Genomic DNA, 21,575 nt, shown 5'->3' with positions numbered 1-21,575 from the left:
AAAACGCGAGGAAGATGATGAGTGTCTACGGCTCTACGTTATTCATCACATGCTCTGCTTCCTCCAATACCTTAATACCAATAATTATTGCTCGTGACACACGCTAAATTAAAACTTAACATAATGTCAAACAACCGGCAAAACAGTTATCATTCCGTTCTATTCCAACGCATGACCGACGAATGTAAAACAAAATGCGAAAATCGTGACAACTCCATTAATTATTGCGGCACACTAACGTATATTTCCAGTTTGAATACATTTGCATGTAATTGCGTTGAGCTAATTAGCTTTCTTCCTTTAAATATGCGGTATGCATTTTATGAATGAAGAGCCAAGTTGTGTAAGTAGGAATAAGAAATTATGGTGTGTATAATGCGTTTCAAATGATATATTAAGGAACTAATAGGTACTTAAGTCGTTCAACAAGAAGTTCATACAATATTATGCTTACGTGTGTAATACATAAATGGCACACATGTTTACCGTTTGGAGTCATTGGATATGTTAGATATGTAAATGGCAGAGTAAAAGTATCACTAGTCAACCAGGAACCAGTGCCTAGTCTATCTTATAAAAAATTAAACAATGTTACCTACCTTTTTCTCGTTACCCTACGATTCCTACGAGTTATAGGTTAAGGGCCTGTTTCACAATAAATAATAAATAAATAAATATTATAGTAGGTACATTATTACACAAATTGACTAAGTCCCACAGTAAGCTCAATAAGGCTTGTATTGAGGGTACTTAGACAACGATATATATGTATAATATATAAATATTGATAAATACTTAAATACATAAAAACACCCATGACTCAGGAACAAATATCCATGATCATCACGAATAAATGCCCTTACCAGGATTTGAGCCCGGGAACATCGGCTTCATAGGCAGGGTCACTACCCACTAGGCCAGACCGGTCATCAAAGTAAAGTCCTGAATAAGCTACTTGCCACTTATCTGACGAATAAAGTCATCGCTGGCGTTTCACGATCATTAAATGAGCTTAACTGGCCGATAAAGTGCTAAGTTTTGCAGGAAGTTTTATCTAGCAGTTAATTTATTTGTTAATTAGCTATGCAATACAATAAATAATATAATATCATTGAACCTCAGCTTTGTAAAGGTAAATTATTGTCTGAAGTGGCTAGAGAACTTGTGAAAAGAACACCACATCACATTACACAACCGATCCACACCCATGCTAGCGTTACGTCTTGCAAATTGAAAAATCACATTTTGCCGGTTTAACTTCTGCGTAATCAGAAACGAAAATTCAACACCGTTCTAATATCAATTCACTATGAATATGAGTGCGCCGTCCGTGATTTGATTTCACACATATGCCTAGAGCGCGCTAGCGCACCCATCCAACATATTTTCAATCTCTTTTTGTCACGTGAAATATGTAGGTTATAGAATAATCCCTCAGATTACTCTGTGTACATTTTGAATTTTAGCGTTGGTTTGGTTACGACACAACTCATGTAATTGTGATTAGCGCTGGAAATCCGACTCGAACTGCAATAATTGCATACCACGTGATGCAAATAACTTGCAACTTCGTCTTTATTAAACGGATAATTTGCTAAAAACTAAAGACGTGCAACGATTTATACTTAACAAAATACGTTTAGCAACCAACTGAAATGTCTACAGCTGAAACAAAACCATTTTATTTATTGTGTATTACTTACCAATTAATTACAGTCTCGTCTTTTATTTCCACACCAAACAAAAAAACGCAGCTCGCTGCAAGATTAACCAGACCTATCCAATCTTACTTTGATGATCATATAATATTAGTTAAAGAACACAGACGACAGGACCGCATTTTATTCCATAGCGATTCGTAGTGATTAACCCAAGTTTCGAAACCAACTGAAATGTCTAACAAATGAAACATTTCCAAATCACTATAAACCTATTTACAAAAGATACGCATCACTGTACGCAAATGCCCGATGCATACAATTGATAAACGATTGCACTGCGCTCAAGAAAGTGCATTCGGCTAATCAAGATGTAAATAGCCGTCAAAATGTTACCAATTAGTATGGATATGGAGCATTTTGCAGGCCACGGATTCTCTTCAAGAAAGTGAATGTTCCAGCCCGCTGGCGCTGGCGCCGCGTTCCGATGTTGCCCAACACGCGTGCCTCTCGTTAAACGCAAAACTTTGTCTGGAGTTAGTGTAATTTATAAACGCATGCTAGACTCTGACCACGCTGACTTTACACAAACTTGGCACGCGTACAAATCCCCTAGAAGCTCTGTACTTGACGTAGCACTGGGCATGAAAACTTATCGTGATCCGATTCTAACACTTACACATGATTCGTTGTTCCGAGGATTAACCTACATGTAGTAGTATATCTAATGCGTGACAAATTATAATTGCTGTATTAGCAATTTCAGCATATCTTCGAGCGTTCTTTACGCTGAACACATTGTTATAGAAAAAACTTTATCATTGCATTAACTTTAAAAAACTTACGACCAAAAAATGGCCAATCTCGATACCTTGAAACGGAATTACGGAATAAAATTGAATCGTGGGAGCGCATCTAAAAAGTGTACACCGTTTTAAATTAACCCTTTTCAAAGCGTGTTTTTCTTGACATATTTGAGTTTGGAGTAAAGTCAATGGCCAGCATGGCTCGTGATATTTTCGTCAACGAGACAAATAACAAATAATCGGCCAAGAGCATGTCGGGCCACGCTCAGTGTAGGGTTCCGTAGTTACTCTTCCGTCACAATAAGCTAAACTGGAGCTTAAAGTATAGTAAATTGTTAACCAAGGGATGAAACGGTACCTTTCACCCGAGTTAAACAAATAGGCAAATTTGCATTAGGTACTGATTTCTAATTAAAGTAAGTCTATTTACTATGAAGGGAAAACTTTTTGCGATAACTCAAAAACAGCTAAACTGATCATGTCTGCTATAGTTTTCATTTAATGTCTTTCTTAAGCTCTACTTCCACGATTTTTTTCATATTTTTTGGACCTATGGTTCAAAAGTTAGAGGGGGGGGGGACACATTTTTTTTTTCTTTTGGAGCGATTATCTCCGAATATATTCACTTTATCAAAAAATGTTTCTTGAAAACCCCTATTAGTTTTGAAAGACCTTTCCAACGATACCCCACACTCTAGGGTTGAAGCCAAAAAAAAATTCACCCCCACTTTAGGTGTAGGGGAGGTACCATAAAAAAAAAAAAAATTTTAGATTTTATTGTACGACTTTGTCGGCTTTATTGATTTATATATCCATGTCAAATTTCAGCTTTCTAGCACTAACGACCACGGAGCAAAGCCTCGGACAGACAGACAGACAGACAGACGGACATGGCGAAACTATAAGGGTTCCGTTTTATGCCATTTGGCTACGGAACCCTAAAAACGACTGGTGGTTTCCTTAAAATGGTCCGGTCCTCATGGAACAGGGAGGGAAAATCATCCAGAGCGATTTCCACGTGGGTGGAAAAGCAGGCCCACATAATTTCATATATTATGTAGTGTCTAATAGTGCATTAAAACCCGTAATAGGTATATAGTTACATAAATTATTTCTGACAGCTCACTGGATACACAAAATTAAACGGAGGTCAAAGTATAAGGCCTGATTCTGCTTGAAAAAACTGATTTGGTGGAGGTATTGCGTAATGACTGAATATTTTGTTCTAATGCTGGGTATAGGCTAGTGTCATCATCTTCAAAATTACGGAGTAACGCGACTTTGCATACCACATTGATAATCTTTTTTACTTGTCTCTGACCAGAGTCAGAGCCTAATGACGCAACGAGCAAATCTCGTGCCTGTCATTTGTCATGATTGCTGCGTGCTACACCTTATTATGTTGCCATTGACTTCGGCAAGCCGATGTTTATTGTTTTATCTCGTGTCGATCAACTTGGAATTACAAATTGCGTATAAATCTGTAGTGCACTGCCTTTGCGAATCGCGGATTATTTTCTAATTCTGGATTTAACAGCTTTTCTTGTAGCCAAGCGATTATCCATCATTTAGGTATCCGATAAGTATGTGGATCTATAAGTATTAGTTCATGAGCAATGAGCGATAATACACTCAAAATAAATGAAACTTTTAACATTAATTATAAAGGAATTACCTAGCGTCTTCGCTCTCGCAATTTTACTTCCCAGATGTAACAAAAATAATGTTAAATTGTAAACACACAATTTACCTAAATATAACAAGTGCTTCCTCTTCTATCAATACTGTTATGTTCTAATGGTCGCACTTGTCAATCAATCAATCAATCAACCAAAACTTTATTGATAAAATATAGTTATTTTACATGTCAACTCATTATATCTATTTAATAGGATCGCACATTATTATTTTATAGATGAAAACATTATTTACACAAATATAATTATTTCAAAGTTCATTATTATTACGGGTCGAATTATTTTAACTTCTTGTCTTGTCTACGTGATAATAAAAGTGGTTGTCTATTTGAATCGTACGGTGTTAAAAAGTGACGTTTATTTTATCACATGAATACCGTCATCCATCATTCCCTTCGATACCTTAGGTATGGATATCCTTATTCATACAGACCACACAGTTTCACCATTGTTATGAGAGTTTGAGCGCGAAATGACTTCAACCTTTGTACAATACTATTTATTATCTTTTCAAATCAATCAGTTTCCTGTATTATGTATTCAATCATTTACATAGCTATCCGTCATCCTTTTGTGTGTCATTTTGCAATACCTTCCCAATATCTGTTACAGCTTTGTGCGAAGTGCATGGTGGGAAAAACACACGAGGAAAATGAGAATCTTCGTGTGTCCTCATTTTTATAGATACCCACGGTCGAGTTCACTATTGTACATAATACTTATTTTATTATAAAAATTAAAAAAATCATGAAAATGGTAGGTATATCCCAGTAAAAAAAAATTATGTAGTACAAAAGACATAAACGTGCGATTATTTAGTCCCGCCCCGCGCCCGTTTAATCTTTTCTATTAGAGCGCGGCGGCACGTGATTGGTATTTTTTTCTTATAGTTGACTACAGCGTATCGAAATGAATATTATAGTTGAGACATCTTTACATGTTTTGGGATCGTTGCCTTATAAAGATGTTTATGAACTCGACTGTACTATTTAACAACTGTCAACTGCCAAATAACTAATGTGTCCTGCTTACAGCCGAATCCAATTAATTTAATTTTATTGACACTTGAAACACGACTAATTTCAATATGTGTACACGAAACGTACTCGTGCGACTAATACGAGTACGAGTATAGTTCGTGTCATCCACGATGGCGCGCAGATTTGTCAAATCTAACCTTTATTAACATGACAATACGTGTCAAGGCACGCGTCGTCGTGAATGACACGATCTATATGTCGTGATTGTTGGTGGCACGATTATACGACCTAGATGCCATAGTCGATGGCAGATACAGGATGCCAGGATAACGGACCTGTGACGGATGTGAAAAGCACCCTAAATCGTCTTTGAGTGACTTTATTGCGTCTAGTTTGGTCCAATAATGCAGAATATTATTGATATTATAATCGTATTTTTCTTCGTATTATATCGTAAACGCGAAAGTTTTTTGGGGATGTTTGTTGCTATCACATCACGCAAAAACGGCTTAACAGATAGTATATGAAATTTGGCACACAAGTTTGTCGTTGATTTCTGGTTGAACTCAGCTTTTGAAGCTCAGCTGAGATGAAGAGGCTGTGTCGGTCATTAATGAGTTCACAAAAACTAAATTAAAATATAGACAACCGCAACATCTATGTTCAAGACCGTTTGTATAAAAAGCACGTAATGCCGACACATTTGTAGTATTCGTGCCTGGCCTTATGGCCATGGCAATTAACAATAGACCACAAAGTGTTTCGTAAACCCCATACAAAGTGCCCCCATTGTCACGGCGCTATCTGCGCTGATGCGCTAATTTGACAAAACCCACTACATTTAGACTTACATAATTTAATAAAGTCAGGTTTCGCAGTCGCCCATTGTGAATAATTGGTGAATTAGTGCTTCGCGGCCGCTGCCCACTGGTTGTGTTTACATTTATTACCAAGCGGATGCCAGTCGGAGGTTCAAATGAACCAGTGTAACTATGGTATCTAGTCCCGTAACAAGGTGTGTTAATGGAGAGTACATTTATACTGGTTCTAGTATCCTTTCGCGTCGTCTGCGTTCATAAGTGATTGTGAACAACTCCACTGGCCGGTGGTCTGCCGTTTGTTGATGCGTCAGTCCCACGCAAACAACACTCGTGAACTCCCGTCCACGCGGTAAACAAATTCTAAATTCGAACTCCAAATTTGAAAAGATTTCAGATACCGAAATAGTGATGTGCATCTGTTTTATTTTTACGTTTTACGTTATGGATTTTGTGTGATGACGCAAAACCCATTGTGTTCCTGTTCCATGTGACCGGTGACGGATCACGGTGAAGAATTCATTGAGTGCAACATTCATTAGTAAAGCTGGAGCGAAACGGTGTTTACATGCATTACAGAAAGCGGCCTTACAGGTTAGAGAAATGTGCTCATTAAGCAGTAATTGTACGAATCGTAATTAGAGCTAAGCTGATTGTGCGCCAGATACCTAATGCAATAAAATTGTAAACAGTTGTGCTCACTAACTTTTTACCCATCTACAGTCGGTAAAATCATTTCTTTTTTTTTGCTAAGTCGAAGTAAGTAAACAAGCTGGATAAACTTTATAACCTCACATGACATTGTGCAAATTATTCGAAAGGCGCCAAACTCGACCAATCTAATTACCAAACTATTCATAACATCCTTGTAAACTGACCTTTCTTATATACTTTGTGAACGTTTTTAACAATTTCCTAAGTACACAGAGCCGTAGCAATTTAAGTTATTAAAGTGTTACCTAAGAAATAAAATTACCGTGATTATGTCCGATTGTTTAGCCACGGTGTTATTTTATTGTCGCAGTACTGTGTACAAATGACATACCTAACACAACGTTTCTGGTCGGCGCGAAGGTATTTTTATTATGGCCAGTATTGTTTGTTTACATCACTATGGTCGGTATGTGTGTGTTGTTCCGTTTGTTGGGTAATATGGGTCACTCGTAGTACTTGTACGTACTACGTACTTATGCGTTACCTACCCACAACTGTTTTTTTGTTAAATTAAATACCTACCTATAAATTATTATGAATAGGTTGACCCACTGGTTAACTGGTAGAGAATGCGTTAAGGCATTAAGTCCGCCATTGGTACCTTCATGTATTGTGCAATAAAGGTTAAATAAATAAATAGGTACGAAAACAAATTGATTCACTAAAATGATATACGAGTATTCATTCATTTGTAGATTACTAGTCGCGTGAGCCGTTATGAATTGACTTTTTTGTAAACTATAGTCTGGCTAACCAAATTTATTAATAAATACGAACAAAAAAATATACCCAACCCTTTCTTTTGGGTGCTAGTTCTAGCTTAAGAGAAATACTGTATGTTTTTTTTTGTATCCATAATAAATAATAAATATTAGGAGACATCTCACGATCTTGTTTTATAGCCTAAAATATTTTTCTTGTCTTTCTGAGAACCGTATTTGTCAGAAAAAGATCAGATCAGATCACAGGTAGCGAATACAGGTTGAATGCGTTTCACAAAACGCGACTCGGCTCTTCTTTATTACCGTGTTGTAGGTATATTAAATTTTACGTCGTCCTCAAAACAGCAGGCTGGCCGCAGACGCAAAGGGATTCCGGGAGAATTTCTATAGCTAAGGAAATAACTTTGTCGATAGAAAAGACGCAAAATTCATAATTTGTATGGGAGATCGATCCTTCGCGCTTACATTTTTCGAATATGCCGCCTTTTTTCTACTGACAAAGCTTGCCAGAGCGTATGTCATACTTACAGAAGTAGCCATAAAAGACGAAAGTGCCGTGCGAAATCGCCTTTTCATACAAACGTAGTCCTCATTTTCCTCTCTGGATAAAATAAATAAATAAATATTATAGGACATTAGTACACAAATTGACTAAATCCCACAGTAAGCTCAATAAGGCTTGTGTTGAGGGTACTTAGACAACCATAATTATATATATATATATATATTTATATATATAATATATAAATATTTATAAATACTTAAATACATAGAAAACACCCATGACTCAGGAACAAATATCCATGCTCATCACACGAATAAATGCCCTTACCAGGATTTGAACTCGGGACCATCGGCTTCGTAGGCAGGGTCACTACCCACTAGGCCAAACTGGTCGTCAACACCACTGGTCGTGGTGGTTGGTGGTTTGGTGGTGGTGGTGGTGGTATAACCATACCTATGCTCCTACGTTAGTTTTTTATTTTTTATTATTATAAGAGTTAGGAGCAGATAAAAATGTCTATGGAATGTTTTTCGCTCCTAATTTTTACAATAACCAATAAATCTAAAAAAGTTAACCGTAGGGGCTATGGTTAATATACATCAAATTATGTAAAAATATTTACAGTAATATCAATATCCAGAGAGGAAAATGGGGACTACGTTTGCATGAGGCAACGGGCGTCCTCTTTTCTCTTAAATTTTTTTAGAAAGAAGTCTGCCAGATAAGACAAAACAGTCAGATTTCTATCTGCGGTGAACGTGTCTGATGACATGATAAACGGATTTTATGCCTGCGTATAGCATACTATAGAGGTAACTGTCTATTTTTTTTAGTCTTGGGAAGTACCGTAAAACTTAATTATGAGGAATTTAAGGGTTCTTTCTATAGCGCTAATGCAGTGTGCAGTGCACTTGATAGAGTCAGACCAAGATAAGTTGGCAGCGATTTTGGCAACCTAGAAAGTCCAAATGTTATTTTAAACGTCAAACTTCTATGAAATTATGACGTTTTTTTTATACCACGACGGTGGCAAACAAGCATACGGCCCGCCTGATGGTAAGCAGTCACCGTGGCCTATGGACGCCTGCAACACCAGAGGCATTACATGCGCGTTGCCGACCCTTTAAAAACCTGTACACTCCTTTTTTGAAGAACCCCATACTGTAGCCCCTCGGGAAAACCTCGGCAGGAAGCTTACTTAACACTTTCACGGGCTATAGGCTATCAAAATCGCTGCTAACTTATCTTGGTCTGACTCTACAAGTAGACGGATGTTTTAAAGATACCTACCCAGGTACCTGATCCCTCTTAGAGGGATAAGTTCCCCTTTGTACTACACATTTATTTTTCGAACAATATAGTGTTTACCTCCTTACTTAAATAAACATTTTTGTTTTATATTCTCAGCTTACAATATAAATGAATGGAAAATACCGAGCCTTTAATCGGGTGATTTATTTAGATGTTTAAATTTGTGTACTCCTTAGTTTTGGTGACGTCCATGTTTGAAAATGAAAATCACGTATGACTCAATCCTTTATGTTGATGCTAAGTTTCATACTTAATTTAAATGTGCTTACATCGTATGTGATGTATTGAGCAAACGCTGAACTAACGAGTTCATCGAATTCTCGACGAATGGAGCAATGTAACCAAATCGATTCGCAACCTGATCTAATGAGTGAAATAATCATTACCAGAATCTGTCATTAACCCAGATGTTACACGAAACTTACCAAAAACTTCGCCTCCTTAAACCAGTATCATATGATCCCCGAAGACATATGATTGTCATGGATCTGGAGACCAAGTTATATTAGGGACGAGCTCAGTTCTCGTCGAAAAAAGTAGCTGGTTCTTTTATGTTCTTCATTCATGGCAAATAAGCGACTTTTCGTCGGAAGTTGTGCAATGGTTACAGCTGTTTCGTAGTAACTAACTTTGCTTGTTTCTAATGAGCCATACACTTTGTAACTCGGTTTTGTGGCGTGCTTCCCCTGAGGGCGTAGCCAAGATACCAAACGTTTGTGCCGTAGCGAACGAAACGGCAATGTCTCTCTATCACTTCCATATTAGCGCGACAGAGAGACATTCGCTACAGCGCAAAGGATGGCATCTTGGCTAGGCACCCTAACGAGAAAAATCTACCTATCGTAAAATAAAACGCGAAAATCTCCCGATTTCCTTTATTAGTGAGCCGTTCTTCATCATAGTTTTGCCTTTTTGGCTAATCCTACTCATGAAGTAGAGTAGGATTAGCCAAAAAGGCAAATTGTTTTTAAATTTAAATTCATTCACAAAGCTCTGTGAATTAACCAAAAAAATTAAAGATTGCTCGATTACTTATTCGAGTAAAATTTCAAATGCACTCAAAAGTGTAATGTCTATTACAAGCTTTAACACTGTAAATTTTATTTAAGCCAAAAGCTGTTTGCGAAATTTGGGTCGATAACATTCGCTACAATATTTTACGACTTCTACAATTTAAAGCAACAATATAATAATATTCCTTGCCTCTAGACATCAAGGTCTAAGACCTGAAAATTGCTCAAAATGTCTGCACTGGCAGACACACTTATTATATAGTTAATGTGATGGATTAACCGCACACACGCCATTTTAATTGCTTTAAGCGGGATCTCAATGATTTGTATCAATTCGTACGTAAATTGTAGCTTACTGTCTGTTTTTCCAACCTTAATAATGTAGTTTCTCAAGTAGATATTTTCGGAGTTGTTATTGTTAAGGTGTCGGAATGAAAAAAGATAGACATGAAATAGAACATGTATAATTTAGTTTTTTTTTTTACTGTAAGCGCGTAGGGTTTATTTCTAACGTTTTAAGAGTAGGTATTTTAATAGGTAACCCAAATGTGTGCTAAAGAAATTCAGTGTAAGGTTTAAAACTTTTTATAATTATTCCATTAAGTTAATTATGATCAAAGAATAATAGAGTAGGTAGGTCGGTAAAATGCTGAATAGCTAAAAAAAATATATTGACATAAATAATCCCGAAGAAGGAAATTTCAATTTTATATATGACGACCGGTTTGGCCTAGTGGGTAGTGAGTGTAGTGACCCTGCCTACGAAGCTAAAACGCAGTGATTATATGCTCTTTGGTCCCGGGTTCAAATCCTGGTAAGGGCATTTATTCGTGTGATGAGCATGGATATTTGTTCCTGAGTCATGGATGTTTTCTATGTATTTAAGTATTTATAAATATTTATATATTATATATATCGTTGTCTAAGTACCCTCAACACAAGCCTTATTGAGCTTACTGTGGGTCTTAGCCAATTTGTGTAATAATGTCCTATAATATTAAAAAAATATATAAATAGAGTTTACCTGAGAATTTGTCATTAAATCAGAACAAAAGTATTTTTGTGATAAAACAGAGTTAGAAAAAACCTAGTTATTAGATTTTCTTTAGTCGATTTACGAAAAATACTGATTTTAATTCAATTAGGCACCTACGTGTACCTATAAGTATATAAAATACTACATGTGGCGTTCCATGCCTAAAGGGTCCTTATGCTCCATGTGCATAAAGACTAAGGACCCTTCTCTGATGTAAAGCCATATATTTACGGTTACAGATAAGTACTAAAGTTCGCTTTATTCCTATACCCATAACAAGGGGTCTTGCGCTTCAACAGTAACGCCCACCCATCAGCGCAACCTATCGACGACAGTAATAACTAGATTTCAATTAGAAACCGTTGCGTTGATCGCTGACTACACCTAGTGTTTTGTAACGGTTATGAGCAGTTCATTCGCAGGACAGGACGTCCGTGGGGGCCTAATGATCATTTCTGCCTTTTTCCCGACCATAATATTAATTGATGTAGATTGACATACGCAATGTTTAATGTAACTAGCTTTTGCCAGCGACTTTGCGTGGAATAATGATGATGATGATGATTGATAAAACTACCCTATCCAGGTCTTTCCTTAAACTAGTCAGGCCTTAAACTATCTTCATACCAAATTACATCTAAATCGGTTCAGCGGTTTAAGCGTGAAGAGGTTACAAACAAACAGAGTTACTTTTGCATGTACTTATAATTAGGACCCGGAATTTTGCGTGCGACTACTCACATTTATATATTATCACCACCACTTTTTATCGATTATCAATCTATTACTCTATCAATGCAGTTGATTGATCTAAATTAGACTTGCGAGCAAATACCGACCTAGCTTATCAACTCGTTATAAAATAGGTAGGTAAGTAAGTATAAAGGTCAATAAAGCAAATGGAACGAATTTAACTTTACGATATTTCGAACTTTTTTTCATAATCGACCATTGGAAAGAGTACGTATTCATCAGAAAGTTCGAGGTATTATTTAATAAAGATAAATAAAAATATAACTGTTTAGCGATACCATCGATAAACAGTATAACTGTTCTCTCCCTAAGACTTGTCCCCCACACCAAACATTCCGGGCACTACTTTATAATACTATCTATCGCCCACTGCTAAGTACAGCCTTTCTTCGAGTAGGTTTTTGACTAAGTCACGGTACCGAGCCAGATAACTGGACATCTACACAGTATTATACATTACAGTATATTGTATTTTTTATATAAATAATAGCAATGTAACCGCAATAGCCTTGTGATCTGAGAAAGCGCCTACGACTGCGGTTTTACGTTACAAGCTAATTTATGAATCTAATAACCAAGACGACAGATTTCTACTAATGAGTTTAGCACCTTGAGCGATAAAACCCTGAATCACTTTCAGTTTAGTTGATGTGGAAAACTTAGGAGGAAAGTTATTTACCCCGACCCGCCCCTTCGCTTCGCACGGATTACACAAAACCAAACCCCTAAAGCTTCCTCAAGAAATTTCAGACCTTCAGTTGTTGATACTTATTTGTTACCGCGCTAACAATAGTTGTAAATTGCTTTCTGTACCCCTAGTGTAAATTTAATCGATGGCGTACCGTGACGTACGCTTTTGCGTTAAGTCTCATTTTGTATGGGATTTTGAGTTTCCAAAACGTTCCGCTTGGCACGCTGTGTCTACTCGTAAATCCCACAGTAAATGAGACTTAACGCAAACGCGTACGTCACGTTTCGAAATCGAATAAATTTACACTAGGGGCTCTGTAATGTGACGAAGCCTGCTCTGTGGATCTGATGGTATACTATTTTTGGTTAGTAAATAAATTATTAGATTAATTTATTGTGAAGTTAAAATAGCTTAGTGAGCTAGTGACACAGCAGAGCGACGCGCGACGCCACAAGCAAAATTTTTAACAAGAGTAATTTTTCAGAGTAGGTAATTGAGGTAAAACCGTCCGACCCTTTTTTTCTGCGCGATATCTTCTGTCGTAAATTTCGCATGGCTCCCCAATTTGTTTCCTTCTAAATACGGTTTTTTGTTTAGGTACACCTCTTAAAAAACAATTACGCGTATAATATTTAACGAGTAAGTATTTTATTTCAATATGTGTGTCGTTTTAAAATGAGATTGTAACTTTGATTGTATAGCGGTGGCCATAATACAATTTAACAGTACAATCCCAAAAATATATTACACAGAATTGGTTAAAAATCCAAACTCGTAGTTTGTGAAACATATACAAATTTTAAAAAAATCCATCCTAATATTAGTAACTAGTACATGTAACAATTAACACTTTTTCATTTGTAATGAATAAAATATTTAACATTTCCGTGCCATTCAGATAGGTACCTATGTTAAGTATGTGAACCTCCATAAATTACTCGTAATAACGAAATAATATATTTCCTTCTTTCTTCTAAAGAATTCTTAGTTGAAAAGAACTTAATTCATGCGGTCTATTGCAGATGCAGACCAATAAAAAGATATCCTTTAAATCATTTGCGAGTTCCTGTAATTGGCTCTGTATTACTATCCAAAAAGTTTAATGTATCTTTTACAGCTCTTGGAATTCCTTGTATAAATAAATTTTTTTTTTTTTTTTCGGAAGTAATCATGTATTTAAAACTGTGACTGAGCTCTTTTGCATTTCACCGCGTCGATTGTATTCAATTAAACTCGACTTTATCATCATAATAATAAGACCTAGGATAGCTCCTTAATTATACGCACTGAGATCCCAAACCACCCAAACTGAATGGAAATGTCATAACTGCATTCGAATTTTAAACAAGTATGACGTACGCTATTTTTATTTTAGAACGGTAGTAGGGTACCGGTCGGTCACGCGTTAGTAATGTACATAATTGCAGAGTTATACGACTATTCGAGTGTTCCATTTATTAGGCTATGTACTTTCCTCACAGTAATCCAGATCGTTACAAATTATACCATATCTCAATCCATTAAAAGTTATATTCGCCTAATTGTTAGAATTAACGAGGTATCGTTCTGATTGTCTATGAACATGCTAAAAACATGTACTTATTAAATTTTAAGTAGAGTCAGAGACAAGTGAATTATAAGGTCTGCTTATTTTATACAGAGTGAGATAAAATGTGTCGATAAGTTCCTAGAAACGACGCTTAAGTGACTTTGTATAGGCAGACATTAAAAACTCTTTTTCTTAATTGAGATTAGAGATTACACAAAATATTCGCGAAATGAATCTGAGGTAAGAAATATAAGGGCTTGTGCACAAATCACGCGAGGTTCGATAGGGGGGAGGGGGGTTCATGAAAAAATCACGACAGATCACATTGGGAGAGGGGGTTACAAGGGGACCTCACGTATATTTTTCTACAGTTAACGAAACTAAGAAAAAATATCTACGACATGAGTAGATACTTTTTGTCGTAGATATTTTTTCTCAGTATCGGTAAACATAAAATTTATGTTAATCTTCACTTTGCACTTTAAAACAGCGAGTCTATTTTACGAAATTTTGGAGCGTGTATAATTAATATATCGTCATATTATAACGAAAATAGAAAAATAAACAAGATTTAGTATCAGAAGCCCTAAGAAATCCTAGGTGCCAGAAATATAATTTAAAAAAAACACTACGGTGATAAAATAGTTTGTTCCACACTGAAACGTTTTAGGCCAATCTAGTTTAAAAGCTTGATCAATATGATATGACAATATACCACATGCAAGTGACATCGCTGATATTGTAATTTGCACTATTTTGCACGTTAATTCGTATTGCATGTTACAACTGTATAATTTTCAGTATGGAAATTTATTCCGTTTTTGCTTGTTTCAGCTCTGGGAAGCGGCAAATCGGATCAAATGTCTTAGCTAGGTAAATATACACACAATTAACATAATACTTTTTTTTTATCTAAGATTGCTGTACGGTGAAGTCTGTGTGGAGGATAAACTATTTCAAAGAAACATACTGACAGCGCCATCTGTCGCATGATGCCTACTCTTCTATGAGCGCCCGCAGCTGTCTCAACCTTGTAACTTTAAAGTCTATTGCATCGCTTAGTAGTGGCATATGTTGTCACTAGATGGCGCTAGGAATCTGTTTTTTTTTGTCTAGGATTATTTATTAAATTTTTATTCCTGCTCCATACAAAACTTTGTTCACGAAACACTAATGCGATCACTTCAGTCTTGTTGTTATCCTAATTATAATTTCTATTGTTTTAGCCAATTATATCGATCGTCGTCATTCAACTCTTCGGGCTGCGGCTCAGGAGGAGAGCCGGCGGATGATATGTACTCGGATGTATCGCTGGAAGAAGATGTTCAAGGACTTAATTATAAGGTCAGTCACTAATTGTTTGGTCAGGTCACAAATTATACTGTTAAGAGCCAGTTCTTTTAAGTATCCTGGTAAGTACCTATTTAAAAATAAATAAGGGCCAATTGCACCAGCTACTATCGACTGATGTCGGTTTTCATAAACACTACGAGCTATTAATCGTTTGTCTTGATCCGTCATTTTGACTTATGTATTTGTGAGAAAGGGATAAAACATAAATTAACTGAAGCTTGTAAAGTTTTAGATTATGAATAAGGGGAGACTGGTTGGGTGATGTTATCACCCACTGTAAAAATTCTCATACGATAAAATTTTGCGAACGTTTTAGCGGTGGCAAACTGACAGACGGTTTCATGCAACCGACTCTAAACTCTAAAACAATTTATGACCATCGACAATATTATCGAAAAATAGGCTGCCGAAAAAACTACTTTATGGAATTCCAAAGGGTTACGGTCCGTCTTAACGTCGGTTTTTTGGAAACTAGAAGAGATGCACAATTTCATTCTGGGGTTTTTTAATTTAGACCTGATTCAATATGTTTTGTGGTTCTGACCAATAGTTATAATAGTGTTCCGTACAACGTGTGTTGAAAGATTTTGTGAATGACCTCAGTCATCCAATTGATATCATGATCAGAATGATTTTCTTTAATGAAACCTTCCTCCATAATGATTCATTCAAGAGAGTTTAATGATGTGACATTCGTTAGTCATTACTTAACGTCAAAGCAATAAACATAATTCTAAGAAAATGTAACAAACTTTTAAGAAAAACTTCTTACGTTCGTTTTTTGCACCCAGTACCCGTAAATGTATCATCACTGTTTGTCTTTATTATTAGTCAGTCATCACCCACTTCTTAGAGAAGTATTCATTGATTCCCGCCCGCAATTTGGAGAAATAGTACCTATTTAATTATCCATTTATTTTATATTACCTTCAGCAATAATTAATGGGCGTTCAGTCATAGCGGCATGCATACAATTCAAATCATAGGTACCATTTGTTTTATACGTAAGAATATACCTCCAGTTTTCGTACCACAAGCCACGTAACGTTTGCTTGTGTCGTTCAATCACAGGCTATGCTTTATGACTAAATAACTAATCAATTGTCAATCGATTGATTTAGGTACATGTTTTCATTTCCCACTCAATCTACAGGGTATTCGATCAGGGAGCTGATTTTTTTAATTTCGAGCGCTGAAATTCATCAGTCGAAAATCTGTGGAAAACGGCGAATTGATATTTTAGAAATACGAGCAATAGAAATTGGGAATCTAGTGCAGTGGTATTGACAACTCGTTTTCCATTATATTTGTAGAATTTAAATGCCTAGTAGTGGAGATAAATTGAAGGGAATTATACGAAATCGAGCACTTGAAATTCAAAAATCGGCCCCCAGTAGGTACTGATTTAAGCCCAATGAAAGACAGGACCTTAAAAGCTACTGATTTCACCCCCGCCTACCTAACGTATGCATAGTGAAATCTGCACAAAATTCAATGTCGTATTAAATAAAAATAACATATATATATTAATAAGTATTCATGTTTTTTTGCGACGTATTTAACAATGTTTAATGTAAGATAAAGTTTACTCCAATGCGAGATTTTTAACGGCAGTTATGGTACTTTAAAACCATTTGTGTCGAAAACACAAATGTTGTAATTTTTTTAGTTACAATTTTATCTTCTACCTTGCCATGAGTTTCTATTTTAAGTGACATATCATTAGTCCCCCATAAATCCCATAATGCGAAAACAGCTGTTTCTTTTTACATTTTTGACCAAATGACGTTATCGCATTTTCAGAGCCTTTTTTTTGTTTTCGGAGACGGTGGGCTTAACTTTTCTTAAACGTTTGACAATGCCCATATCATTAAGATATTTTTAAACAGTTTTACTGCAACATTTGAATGTTCTCGTGACCTCTCTGTAAGATATTGTGACTCACCGGGCTTTCCTTTTTTTTAATCGATCTCTCCCAGAAAACTACCTAATGCTGGAATGTTTCCCCGAACCAGACTTTCTAGCGGTAGTTTTTGTAAAGAACAAGGACGCACAAATATTAAAAATAGACCATCAGCCCTAACCCGTTTCGCGACAGTGTTCTTCTATATTGACCATAATTTCAAGAGAAAGAGTGCAATGCTCATGAAACTGGCCGGATTCATTGTCATATACAGTTGTGTGCAATATAATAGCAGTACACTCTGCGACGAAGATCGTCTTATAGAAAAGTTTATTTTTTTCTGGATGACTTGGGTTTAGATGTAAAGCTTTGATTGGAAATAATAGGAAAGATTCTAAATTACAATTATAGTACACAATTTCATTTTCGTAGGGTATTACGTTTTTATAGAAATTTCCGCAACTAAGTAAAAACAGCCGATTTTCATGATTTTTTTTTTACTTCCAATATCATTTAAGTAAAGGTTACAGTTAATTTTGAAACAATATCAAGTAATGCAGAATAATTATATAAAAAGATACAATATTATTGATCTAAAGTTATAGTTTTCCTTTAATTTACATTTTCTTATGTACTGCTATTATATTGCACACAACTGTATATAGACTTTAAATTGGCAGTTAGATATAATTTCAGTTTTTTTTTTAACATGTTTCAAACTTTGTGCAGATTTCACTCCGCATACGTTAAGATTTGTTCAGCGAAAATGAATAATTTTGGAGAAATACATATGTTGGGTCTCCGCGTGTTGAATCGATAACTCCTATATATCATCATTCTCGTATATGCGTTTTCCGCGAAGCATTATTCTATAAATACTTTAAAGTCACCATGACTTCACCCGGCAAGTGGCCAATATTACTTTTATCTTATTCAAACAAGATCAGTTCAGTACTACGCGAAATATTGCTCATGCGTTCCGAAATAAGTATGAGTGTACGAAGCAAAACAATCGGAGTCTTGCTGAACTTGATCATATTTGCTTAGTGTATCAAAATAGATCTTAAGCCAATACCTATCTGATGTCGAAATGTTGTATGTGCGGTTGGGATTATTTATGCTGTAAGCCTAAGCATCGTATTAGAAGCCAACGAGTAAGTACCTATGCTCAAATGTATACGATGTTGGTGATAAATTGAAATCATTTATTATTTACATTGAGAATAAAACCATTTAAAACAATTGAAATTGCATGAATGCTTTAAACAGTTCCATATGAGCCTATCGAACAGAACAGTAATTTTTACTGTGCCGGAAAAACAGTAAATTTTACTGTTTTGAGTAGCTAAAATGTAGTCAATATTCTTTTATTAATATCGTTTTTTCAATACTTAGAAATGTTCAAATAGTTAACGTTACTGTTTTGTATTTTACTGTTTTTCAAACATTTGTTGATATTGTATAAAGCTTAATGTTTAGCTATAAAGTTTTCAGTATATTGAAAACATTATAGCTATTTAGACGATGCGTTGAATTCGTACAAAATTGGATCCAACGCCTCATCAGTGGGCAGTCTAAGTACTGTGGAGCCAAAGCGTTTAGGAGTCTGTTGGTGCTATCATGCAATAATAGGGATGCCGCTCTTTTACGCATAATAGCGTAAACGACATCCGTACGGCCATCGGCGAACATCCCCGAAATAAATCTACATGTATGCCCGAAGCACTCCAGCAAACAATTATTAAATTATTTGTAGCACAAATAGTTGTAGTTTGTAGTGTAATCTCGTTTGTCAAAAAGAAGATTTTTTTCAAGCAACTTATCCATAGATTGATGTCGAATTAATTGGTATCTAGATTTGTATAATATCTGTACAGTACTTAGGGCATTTTGGACCTAAATACTTCTCGTAGGTATCTGTTACCTCAATGTCAAGCTGAAACTAAACCTTGCGAGAAGCTAAGAATGTAACCTGATAATTCACTTGTTTCTCTTATCATCAGTAGCAAGGTCGTGTTGGCATTCAACCAAGTGCACATAAAAACAGCTATTTATAAACATCGGAACGTAAGTTTATCACAATTTTGTCGATGCATAATAATAGCCAGTGATGTGTTCCTGCCGCTGACTAAAGTTGCCAGAGCTCAACGAGGGTGCGGCGTGTTAGGGTCGGCAACGCGGATGTAACACCTCTGGAGTTGGAGTCTTAAGAGTGCAGGCGTCCATAGACTACGGAAACTTCTTACCATCAGGCGGGCCGTATGCTTGCTTGCCACCGACGTAGTATAAAAAAAAATAGGAAAACTATGTATTATTGAAATTATACCTATAATACCTAGTAGTTCACACACCCATAAATTACCTACCTACAATGAAAACTTTGCTTTAATTAAGACTTTATGATTATGCACTTGGTACTAATTACAACAAAAGGTTAAGGGCCTGTTTCACAATGTCCAAGTAAAGTATTGGATAGCTAATTAACAAATAAAATAACTGCCAGGTCTGCCAGATAAAACCACCTTAAATTGTAATGTTATTTATATACCAGTTTAGCTTATTGGAAAAATGTGAAACGCCAACAATAACTTTATTTATAAGATAAGTGGCAGGTAGCTTATTCAGGACTATACTTGGACGTTGTGAAACAGGCCCTAAATGTATGTAGGTGTATGGATACCGTAAACTGCAGACACGTAACGTATAGTAAGCATCAAATATATAGTGACGCCAAAATTATCAAATATATCGGATCACGTCCTTATTCAGATCGTAGCAAAAAGGAACACTTTGAACAGACAAATATTTACGAAAAAAATGTACTTATTATGTTTAAAACATACAAAAAGTAATTTTTTTTATAAAAAATTGTTTTGGCGAATTTGACTTAAGTTTGTATAAGATTTTTTCCTTCTCGTGACCTCAGGTATACCGTATACGTGATGAATGGCACCTTGTATATCTAATAGCCTAACTGTCCTCCTCCTCTCCATAACAGTTTCCCGTATGCACCCTCAAAAAAATACCTAGAGCAATTCATTTTCTGCGAAATATTTTTTGATCTGATCTGACCAATCTTAAGGACAAACTAAGCCTTAATGAGAATAATAGGATTAGCCTATTCTCTGGAATAACTGTAACATATAACATCGTTACTCGTGTCCAATGACCCTGGGAAGGGTACGAACAATAGAATCGTGCCGCGTCATTTATTACTCGTCCTCATCGGAAACGGCATGCACCGCGTCCGGTACTGGCCCTATATCTATTCTATCACTTACCAGACACTAGCTTGGAGTTAACCAGAATAATGTACGATCTCTGGTTATATACACATGTTAGTGGTCTCGAGACAGGAGTTCAATTGGTTTGCTTGAAGCTATTTGCTCTGTAAGGAACATAAATGAAGAGACAGCCCATATGATAACTGGATAAGTCAGTTTCAAAACGACACAAGTTCAACAATCCTACATGGAAGTTGTACATTTCTAATCAGATAGGTACATGTTTCTAGTTTGAGTATGAGAGATGCGGCGTTGAAAATGTTGAAATGACCGTTTAAAGTGCATCTGTATTCAATTAGGCAATTATAGTGGGACGTGACTGTTATGATTGAGTGAATCTGTATATCGGCCATTGTGTCTTTTCTAGTTATTAATACGTAGTATAGTGCTAGTGTACGAGAACAAACAACAAAGTACTTAGTTGACTAATGTCACAATGAGTAGATCAAATTGTATGAATTCCACAGTGCCTTAGTGTTTCACTGTAATACTGTGTAATCTGTTTAAATAAAAAAACAATTCCACGGGTAATTTTGTTAACCTCTACCTATTCTATTGTGATGTACCTCATCTTTCATCTTAGAATAGAATAATTAAGTTCCACTATGAGAATTTGAGGATCTTGCACGCGCAACATACCTATACCTACTTAAATACTTTGATTGGTTGTACCATCGTGATTCGAAGAAGCACTAATGAAAATGTTTTTTTTTATCGGTAAACAAAGTCCTTGTTAACTGTCCATTAGGCAGGTACCTAAATTAAATAGACAACCTTTGGAA

The 21,575-nt window shown here is 35.9% G+C and overlaps 1 protein-coding gene across 3 annotated transcripts in view; it reads left to right on the top strand.

Annotated features, from left to right (window-relative positions):
- Positions 1-21,575, top strand: part of LOC133523412 (rab11 family-interacting protein 4A) — a 122,595-nt gene that overhangs the window by 66,136 nt on the left and 34,884 nt on the right. For all 3 annotated transcript variants that reach the window (XM_061858969.1, XM_061858967.1, XM_061858966.1), the window contains 2 exons: positions 15,088-15,126; positions 15,480-15,597. In XM_061858969.1, coding sequence (XP_061714953.1) covers positions 15,088-15,126; positions 15,480-15,597 — 157 coding nt within the window. The remainder of the gene's footprint in view (positions 1-15,087; positions 15,127-15,479; positions 15,598-21,575) is intronic.

Source organism: Cydia pomonella, chromosome 12, assembly GCF_033807575.1.
Source record: "Cydia pomonella isolate Wapato2018A chromosome 12, ilCydPomo1, whole genome shotgun sequence".
NCBI lineage: Eukaryota > Metazoa > Arthropoda > Insecta > Lepidoptera > Tortricidae > Cydia > Cydia pomonella.
Note: the sequence above shows the minus strand (reverse complement) of the source record. Positions and strands in the feature narration are given on the sequence as shown.